Raw genomic sequence first — 10262 nt, 5'->3', positions numbered from 1 at the left:
CTTTCTGTTTGAATCTATGGATTTGCGAGACCGTGTTGTGAGCAATGCCTTTTGGTGAGAATTCTTCGATAAACTCCTCAAACAGGTCATCTAGGGTCTCAAAATCCCATTTTTCCACCGAGTCGAACCATGTAGCTGCATCATCTTCTAGAGTCAATCCAAATCCCGCAAACTGTGTTGCAAAATCTGAAACTTCCTCTGCTCTAATCACTCTTCTAAAAGCCGCTACGTGATCTCTCGGATCTTTATCTCCGGAGTATTTTCTTTTTACCCATTTCTGGACTTGGGATGGTCTGACTCGTCGATTGTCTACAAGTCTAACCAGAGACTCTCCCAATCCTTCTCTCGTTATCGCTCTTGAAGGGAATCCTGGTGGCTCTCTTCTTGGAATTCCTATAGGAATTCTCGTGTTTGGTGGAGGCATTTGTGGTCCTTCATTGACCAAATATCCCCCTCTTTCTAGTACCGTTTGTGGATTTGTGCTTTCTACAACTCTGTATTCTCGTCCATACTTGCCGACAACTATAGATCTCCATTGACAGTCGACTTCGTATGTGTAGACATATAAGAGCTTGTAATTCGTTATCTCTTATAGGTATGGATGCGAGCACCTATAAAGATTGACCTCATTGTCGTCAATGTATCTATATAGTCCTTCACTCTCATGACCAATCATCCAAACACTCTCAACAAGATGGGTCTTTATCAATTGCAAGTTTGGAAGATCCATTGTGGGAGGATATTCCTCTATCGTCGGGATCTCCAAGCTTGTGTAAGCTGCGTTTCAATCTAGGGTAGACATGATTTCTCGTCTTAAGAGCTTTTGCTTGGTTCAAGTAGACTTAGTCCACTGTGTTCAAGTGCTTTGGTTAGGGAAAAGTTGAAACTATGTCCAAAACCGCAAACGTTTCGTCACAATTCTCGCAAATTGTAGCTTTCAGACACCCCTAACTTGCGGATGTATTTTGAGGCCTTAAACAATGTTTTTTTCAAAGTTGAACTAAATGGTTGCCATCAGCATGCATATAGTTCAAGTTTTGCTCTAAGATCTGTAGACCTGCTCTCAGGCTATGTTTTGATATAAAAACTTTTCCGATCCGATACCGTTTGTGAAAGTTATGGCCAAAATAGTGAAGTGCAGTTTAGACTGGTCAAAATGAGTCCAAATTCAATTTTAAAAGAAGATTTGGGATCTCTGTGACACTGTGATCACTTATGTATGGTCAAAAGTACAGTTGGACCCTAAAACTGGCCTAGAGACATCCTACGCGTAGGATGTCTATATGCTCAGAATTGAACAAAATTTGGTCCAGAGACTTTCCTTAAGTCCAACAACACAATGGTATGCTCAGAGTTTCATTTGGATTTAAAAATGGCCTTGAGACATCCTACGCGTAGGATGTCTTTTTGCTCAGAATGACTTGAAATTTTCACCCTAGCTTCTCCTTGATGTGCTTATCACAGTGGTGTGCTCATAGGTTGGTTTGGAGTCCTAAATCAAGCTGGAGACATCCTACGCGTAGGATGTCTTACTGCTCATATTTTGTCCAAACTTGATCCCAAGATTCTCCTAGTGCTCAGCAACCCAATGGTATGCTCAAAATTGAATTTGGATGCCAATAGGTCAAGATTTGGGCTGCATAAGCTTCTAGTGCACTCCCAGAATAGGATGTCTGACAATTCTTGTCTTTGCTTGGTGAATAGGCCAAACAAGGTCCAAATTCACTTTTGAAAAAATTTATGGAATCCTTGAGACACTAGGAAACTCCCTATATGGCCAAAGTAGAATTTTGACCACTTTATGACCCTGGAGACATCCTACGCGTAGGATGTCTTTTTGCTCTGTTTCAGCTCAAACTTGCATTGTAGCTTGCCCTTGATGTGCTAAGCTCACAACTACTTTTACTTTTTGATTCTGACACCTATAGGTTGGTCAAATGATCAAGAATCTGTTTCAAAAGCCTGATGTCTGTTCTAATGAATTCCTAAGTCAAATCAACTCCAAATTCGACTATATTTGCCTAGGAGGCTTGCCTAAGGCTATATGACAGCATGGTATGGTCACAATAGAATTTTGGTTTCAGAATTATGCAGTAGACATCCTACGCGTAGGATGTCTTTTTGCTCAGAATGAACCCAAATTTGAACCACAAACTCTCCTTAAGGTGCTGATCACTGTGGTATGCTCAGAATTTTGTTTAGAGTCCAAAATCACACAGAAGACATCCTACGCATAGGATGTCTTTTCGGCCTGTTTGACCCCAAACTTGTCCCACAACTTCCCCTTGATGTCAGCAACCCAATGCTATGCTTAGATTTTAATTTGGATGTCAAAAGACCCCAAAACTAGCTGTTCTTGCCTTTTTCAAAAATACTATAGTCTGCTTAAAACCCAATTTTCTCACCCAAATGAGCTGAAAACTCTCTCATGCACTCAAAACATCATGTATAACATGCACATGAAGCCATCCTATGGTTTGGTCTCAAAAATTATGCCTTGGGCATGATTTGGGTAGGATATCTGGCATTTTTTGTCTTTTGGTCTTATCTTGTCAAGATATGGTCAAATTTCCACTTTCCAGGTGAAAATAGGGTAAAACCTACCTTGTAAACACACTGGTCAACTCAGAATTTCAAAATTTCCACCAAATCACCCTGTAGACATCCTACGCGTAGGATGTCTACTGCTGATTTTTTGAGACTGAAGTGTCCCTGATGCTTCCTTATGCTCTCAGCAAGTGTAAGTATGCTTCACAATTGAAAAAACATGCAAAAATCACTCAATTTAAGCCTTCTCTGAAATTTTACGTTCTCTGACTCCACCTTTTGGCTTTTGGTCAACAAAAATAGGGAAAAACACCCAAGTCAATATGCTACTACGGTAAAACCTACCCTCTAAACCCACTGGTAACCTCAGTTTTCCCAAATTCCCTGCCAAAAGTGCCCTAGAGACATCCTACGCGTAGGATGTCTACTGATGAAATTTTTGGCAGAATTCATCCACAGGCCTCCCCAAGTCTTGAGCACTACTTTTCAAGCATTCCTACCAGTTTTTATGCAAAATTGTGCTCAGAATCTTAAGTTTCTTGTTTTCGCGTTTTTGACACTCCGTCTTTGGTCTTTTGGGTATCAAGAGTTGGTCAAAACTTTAGTTTCAATGTATACTTAGGGTAAACCCCCCCTTCTGAACACACTGGTGCAGTTAGAATTTTCAAATTTGGTCTCCAGAACCCCCTTGAGACATCCTACGCGTAGGATGTCTATGTATACAGAATTGCAGGTTTTCTTCACAGAACCCTTGCAAATGCTCTTTTATATGCACAACATCAGTCAGTCATACTAAAATATCCACAAAAGCTTTTTTAATGCATTTTTACCCTCAAAAGCACACTTTTTCGTGATTTCAAATGCAATCAAGCACTTTAGCAAATAATTCAGTGATGAATAGCTCTAGATCAGAATCGGATCACTTACCTAAAGCTACTCTTACAAATCATATGCGGTTAGAGGACACAGATGACACGATAGGCACACGGAGGAAATCTCTTTAGCTTGTCAGGCTGAGATTATCCTACACATACAACACTCTGGAAGGCCAACTAAACCACAATCAAGAACCTCACTGCTCTCAACTACACCACCTAGCCACATACACACATACGGAAGGTAACTCACCTAATCATGCCAGATTCGTACGAAACTTAAGGAACACCATCCCCTCACTAGGATACACCTGTCCCTAAGCTTCTACACTCAAAACCCTCACTCTAAACCCATCTGCGAAAAACGCGTAGGATGACAAAGCTTAATTTTGAAAGTGCCCGAAATTGAATTTATGAGTACCTATGCGTAGCTTATGTCGCCACGATTCTATAGACTACTAGCACGCAGAAAACAGACATCGTTTGATACACTTACGGCCACAAATAGCTCGTAGATGCGTCGGCATGTGTGCTTCGTCTCGCGTGGAATGCTTGGCGTTGTCGTGTAGCTCTCCTCGAGCCTACAACAATGGTGCAGTCGGATCTCCAATGTGTTGAGCGAGCCGGGCGTAGCGAGAGGATGAAGTTCACGCTCACTCTCTTTCTCTCTCACACATAGTAGACGGCAGCGCTAAGTTTTGATTATGATAAAAGTCTTTTACAAAATGACCTAGGTACCTTATATACTAAGGCTACCTTAGGTTTAACCAAAAATGGGGTTGAAAGGGTCAAATGGCTTTGTATTTACAATCCGGAAGTGCCATTGCACCCCGGCTTTTGAAACTAGAATAACTACTCATTACAAATGATGTTTATAGCCATAATCCACAGCATTTCATAACTCGCAAAATATAAGACTTTGGTACGAAACTTGAGTTATGTTGTGTTGTTGACCCAGTGGTCAACACTCTCCATTTTCATAACAAACACATTAATGTCTTCATGATTCTGTTCTCGAGTCTAAGCGGGTATGTGTAGCCCGAACATTGCGTGGGTTAGAGAGAGAGAATTTGATACATGTTTTGGTAGATGATTTAACCGCACTTACATTGTCTAGGCTCCTTGTTTTGGGAGTGAGCGTAGCATATTGCTTGAGCTCTTTTGTTTGCTAGGTTTTCTTGGTCTTGGTTTGCTCCATGGCCTGGCCATAGAAAAATATCTATCAGCAGTCTAGCATCCTCATAAATTCTCAGGTGCTCTCTTAACTTAATGGCTAATTCACACTTGGATAAGAAGCCTCATTATAACTCGTTTGATGCAACAATTCTTAAATCAATTTGTGGAGATGGCCTTGATTCTACTAATTTAGTTACTAATTACACTATGACTATTAGTTCGGCCAAGTTTGGGAAGATGCCAAAATCCTCAAAAAAGTTCAATTGTTTTTTAAGTTGTGTCTTGGACTAATGAAGCGACAACATTTTAAACTTTATTTTGGTCACTTTGATAATATGCAATAATATACTGCTATTATCATTGTGGTGCATCAACAAATCATTCATGTCTTTGCATGGAAACCTATACGAGCCAATAAAGAGGCTCTCCTCCATGAATGTGTAGTGTGGGTGGAATTGGTAGATTGTGTGTTTTTCTGGTTCAAAATCAAAGAAATGGCGTTTGTGCTTGATGAAGTTGTTTTTTCTCCTCCAAGTGGTGCTTCATCTATGTTCTTTGGAAGGCTAATCACCCATTCCCTCAAAATCTTGTAATGAAAATTGGGGATGTGGGTGAAGTGGATGTATACTTTAAGTGGGGTGCAATTGCTAGTGCTTATTATCATTGTGGAGCATCATGCATTCAATAAAAGTTTCTCTGCTCTGATTGAGGAAGGCTCTCTTGCTGAAACGATTCTTGCTTATCCTAGTAGTGAGGGCTTAGTGCCAAAAATTCAACTATTTGGTAGTGCATCCAACACCTCTCAACCTTCCAATATCTTGCCACCAAAACCTCCTAAATTGAAGACCTCGGATCACTCATCTTCTCATGGCCATAGTGGAGCTACTCATAGTAATAAGGGCAAAGGTAAAGTTATTGACGAAGACGGTCCCATCTTATACTAGTAAGGTCAATGGGGAAGTCATTCATGAAGATGGCCATAAAAAAGCTACAATTGGGCCTTTTCCCAAGCCTAAATTCAATGTGAGGTACTCTAGAGACAACCCATTTAAACTTTTGGAACTTTTTTATGAGCTCCCTTGGCTTTAGCCTTTGTGGAAAACATCAAAATCTAGTGGCCCCTTCATTAGATGCCTTTGATAATTCCTTGGAGAATATGTTGTACACATCAATGATGCTTATGAACATGAACAAGATAGAGTACAAGAACATCAACATGATTGAAAATTTCGCATTGTTGTTGAAGGTTCCTCTCATCCTAACGATTCTTAATGAAGAATGTCTCATTTAATGTGAAAGAGATCAATGGTTCTTTTAAGTCTTTTTGTTTATGATCTTGGATTTGTACTAAATTTTTTGATTTGGTGTGTCCTCAAGAATACCAATTGTGCTTATTCTTATAAACATGGTTAGAAAGTTTTCATGGGTGCGTTTTCTTCTTTCTCTGATAGTACAACTATTGTGAAATAGTCCTTACAAATTGAGATCTTTTTGTATCATCTGTAAGGTAGATTTGTGGGTATTGAGGTTCGTTAGTAAGACTCATGTAGTCCTATGCTCAATGTCTATGGAGCTAGCAATAACAAACAAAGGCATGATCTTTGGGAATTTTTAGCATCTATTATCCGCATTCGTTCACAAAATTGTAGAGTCTACCTTTGTTTGGTTACACATCTTATGGGAAATCCTACATAGATCTTCTTGCTAATTTTGTGGTAAATGGTATGTATCTAATCGAGATAAATTTTTCATAGATTGTCCTTTAAAAACACCCTCTTATCTTGCTAAGTCTTTGATTGCTTTATGGATACAAGTTTGTAATACCTTGCATTGGAATGGTAGGTAGTGATACATAACCAATCCTCCGGGCTAGAAAATGTGCATTGGAGTTTTTGTTTCAAAGATATGCCTAGCATTCTTATAATGCAATCAATAACAAAGGGTGATTGGCATAGCTCAAAGAAAAGATGTTAATATGATTTCTTGTCCTTTTTCTTTTAGTTCATAAGTAGTGTAAATTTGCTTCACATTGGCGGAATTCTTGACATCTTGTTTGTGCATATGCTCGCAATATTTGACTTCCACCATTCCTCCACAATCACATCTTTTTAGGATTGGCAGCTACCATGCTCTCAAACTTTTTGGTGGAGAGCCAAAACTTCACACTTCTATTTGGATCTCCTTTCTACTGCTACTATAGGGCATGGTAGGTTTAGCAACGCATGGTAGATATAACTCGGGACTTCACAATGGTCACGATGCTTTGACAATCTTTGGCAATTTCTAGCAATTTCTTTGAAACTGAGGTTCTTTTTGTGGCATGTTCTCTCAAGCACCCTTCCAATAGCGGCCACATTGCATAAAAGAGGATCGATACCACTTGGAACAAGAAAGTGGGAGACATTGTTTGGGTACTGTGCACTATAGTTTCTTGGTGGAGTCATCGATAATCCCATTTACATTGTTCTCTCCAATTTCGGTCACCGGAAGCAAATCATCCTAGGGTTGTGGCTTCTTCGTTTTCCAAAACCTCTCCAAATGGTGCTTGAGATGATTAGCTATTGGTTTCTTTTAAGTACATGGACTTGTAGAAATGTCAATCTCTTCCAAATGTTACGTGACAACATTCTCTCTCATGATTTCATATTAGGCATGAAAGCTTGTTAGATGTTGGCAGTATTCAAAGCGATTTTGAGGACTTTCAAGAAGTTCGTCGGCTATTTATTTGCTTTGATGTAGTAAATGACATAATAAACATCATCATCTTTTCTACCAAAAGAAAAAGAAGAAAGGTTTGCTATCATTATCTTGCCATGTGGCATTAATTGACAATTGCTTCCAAGAATACTAAGGGCCAAGTCGCACCCCATGTAAGTAGGGGTAAGGGAAAGAAAGTTAGATCTCTAGTCAGTGGACCTACAAACAAAGACAACTTGGGCTACATAGGAGGAAATTTTAGGGAAAAGCCAACATGCTCATTGGGAAAATCCAGAGAGAAGCACTTTCGTGCATTCATTTGCAGAATTATAGATCAATCTTCTAAAGGTTATCGATGCGTTAATAGGACTTCAACATTCTTGCAAAGAAAATCGGACTTTCTAAATTTTGGTAACTCCCCCCTTTACGACTCGAGGCTAAACGAAAGAAATTTAGGCTGGCTTCGGACTACTGGATTGCACATGGCTTTTGCTGAGTTGGACCAATGGAAAGAGACGCCTTTGGAGTGGCGATTGAGACTGCACACACTACCCACATTCCGAGGTGGTGTACTGACTTGTGTCCAAGTGATGGCGAGGGTGTTCCGGGCTGGAAGGTCGCTCATGGGGCCGAGAGACTCCATTTTCAACCAATTGGGTGGAGAGAGAACGTGACACACCTCACCTTTTTGTTAGAGAGCCCACCCTCAGCGAGCTATGGTGTGTGAACAAGCCATTGGACTTGCACAAGGAAAAAGGAGAAGGAACCCTTGCGCAATCTAAAGGCAGCTTTATTCGACACTCACTCTCTAATGATTTTTTTTAGAGAGTACATGAACTTTGAAACACATGCACACACCCTATGTACAACGACAACGGCCTCACATGTAGGGAGAGATGCATCCCATCACACGCACACACCCAACCCCCATGGTGGAGGCATATAGGAACAATTTCTAAGAACTTAGAACATGTCTCATGGTTGCCAAGGGGAGATTGAACCTAAGACTTTAGGCACATACGATATGACTCTACCAACTGAGCTAGCATCCGTTGACACTCTCTAATGATTTTAAAAGAGAGAGAGAGAGAAGAAGAAGAAGAAGAGAATTTCAGCGTCATAGCAAACTATCCGAAGAGAGAAAGAGAGGGAGTGCGGGTCTCATCTGCTATAGGGTAAAGGTCCCAAATAAAAGATGGGTCCCTCTTGAAGGACCGGTAGAATGGATGGTTAAAGCAGCAGGGAGACGATCGTGACCGCTGGATGTTGGGTTCAAGCCTCATTGGCCCCAACGTCTCTATTTATCCCCCTGCTTTGTTACACGCAGAAACAGAAATCTTCGCGCATCTTCTCATGCGTGTGCCGATCGAGCTGGAAATTTTGTTGTGGATACCTGCTGCGCTAAGCTTTCGTTTGCGCATCTTCAAGCTCGAAACTGTCGAGCAGGCTGTGTGCAATTTATTGCCCAAATTCGTCGTCTCTAAACAGGGACTTTTAGCCTATAAAGTGCTGCCGCTTATTGCACGGATTTCAGTTAACTTTTCCTCGCAACGATGAAAAACCTACACGGGGACGCGAAGGATTTTCTCATGTGCTGCGGAAGCTCTAAGTTTGCTGCAGAGATGGCCAAATCGGCTCCCTTCTCGAGTTTGTCGCAAGCAGTGGAAGCTTCCCGGACCATATGGTGGAATGAGGTTGGTGGTTGAGAGAGAGAGAGAGAGAGAGAGAGAGAGAGAGAGAGAGATTGAGATTTGCGAAATGGTATTTCTGTTTCTCCTAGCTAAAAGCACGGTCCCCCTAAGCACCTAAAATTTCCCTGGAAAAGTATCATGCAGTAAACACAATCCAATTGCTACCCCGAAAGACGTCCGGGAAGTAAAATGCTGTCTGCAGTAAACACAATCCAATTGCTACCCCGAAAGACGTCCGGGAAGTAAAATGCTGTTTGCAGAAAGTAAATCCAGCTCTAACAAGAATCTCTTCAAGCCAACCAACTCACAAGTTACAGAACCATCATTTGCAGAAGGTACTGCTGTCGACTGCACTGAGAGAATGCATCAAAAGAGAGGATAAAGGCATTAACTACAGATATTCAGATCATTTTCCAACTCCATAGTGCTCCGCTCCCAAGAAAAGAGTCGGAAACGTGTACCTCCGGTCATTTACCACATGCCAGAATCTCCAAGTTGCCACGGGAAGTCCAAAGAACGTGACAACCAAATCTTTTGAGGAATCAACTGTCTGATGAGAAGAACCAAAGAACTCCACCAACCACTATACACAATGATGAATTGCTACCTGCATCTGAAGGAAACTTCATTGGAACGGCGAGTGAGACTGCGATTGATCTTCATCTAATGCATGGAACACATCTCGAGATAATATCACCCTACTCTAGAGTAAATCGGGAACATACCTCGAGGAGAAAGGAACTCACATCAATACTAAGCTTGCAGCTAATACAATAAGGTCAAGAAACCTTGCGGTCAAGCTCTGCAATAACAGAAGAACAAGTCGCTATAGAAAGCCATCAACTAGACTATAAGTCCTGTCCGTTGCACATGGAACCACTGGTACTGAAAGGAAGTGGTCTGCGCAAATTTGGCTCCCAAGTTGTCTCTACATCTCCCTCTGAAGGAAGAATACCCGAACCATGGATAATTGTCATAACTCTCCAACACTCTCTATCTGTGTAACTGGATTACCTGAGGTAATTGAATCCGAAAGAAAATATACCTATCAAACTTGGAATCTAGGAGAATCGAGAAGATCGTCTTCCCATTATGAAGAATGCTTGAGGTAAATGTAACTGGTTTCTAGTCCAAGAAGAACAATTATCCACCTGTACGAAGCAACATGCCATTCTAAGGATAAGGTAAGTAGGTGTGTCCTGGATGGTATAGTTTCTAGGGGCCAATCTAGAAGAGAAAATAGAGGAACTACTGCTTGGATGCACTCGGAAGAGCA

At 41.0% G+C, this 10262-nt stretch overlaps 1 protein-coding gene across 1 annotated transcript in view; it reads left to right on the top strand.

The window, feature by feature from the left end:
• The first annotated feature begins 8479 nt into the window (after nt 1-8479).
• The window catches only part of LOC147426803 (uric acid degradation bifunctional protein TTL-like), a 46755-nt gene continuing 44972 nt past the window's right edge, over nt 8480-10262 (top strand). Inside the window, exon 1 of the mRNA XM_086497804.1 lies at nt 8480-8989. Coding sequence (XP_086353930.1) covers nt 8849-8989 — 141 coding nt within the window. The 5' untranslated portion in view covers nt 8480-8848. The remainder of the gene's footprint in view (nt 8990-10262) is intronic.

The sequence above is a fragment of the Adiantum capillus-veneris genome, chromosome 24 (assembly GCF_014529385.1).
Source record: "Adiantum capillus-veneris isolate H3 chromosome 24, ASM1452938v2, whole genome shotgun sequence".
In the NCBI taxonomy this organism is placed as follows: domain Eukaryota; kingdom Viridiplantae; phylum Streptophyta; class Polypodiopsida; order Polypodiales; family Pteridaceae; genus Adiantum; species Adiantum capillus-veneris.
The sequence above is the reverse complement of the archived record's forward strand: the minus strand, read 5'-3'. Positions and strand labels throughout refer to the sequence as shown.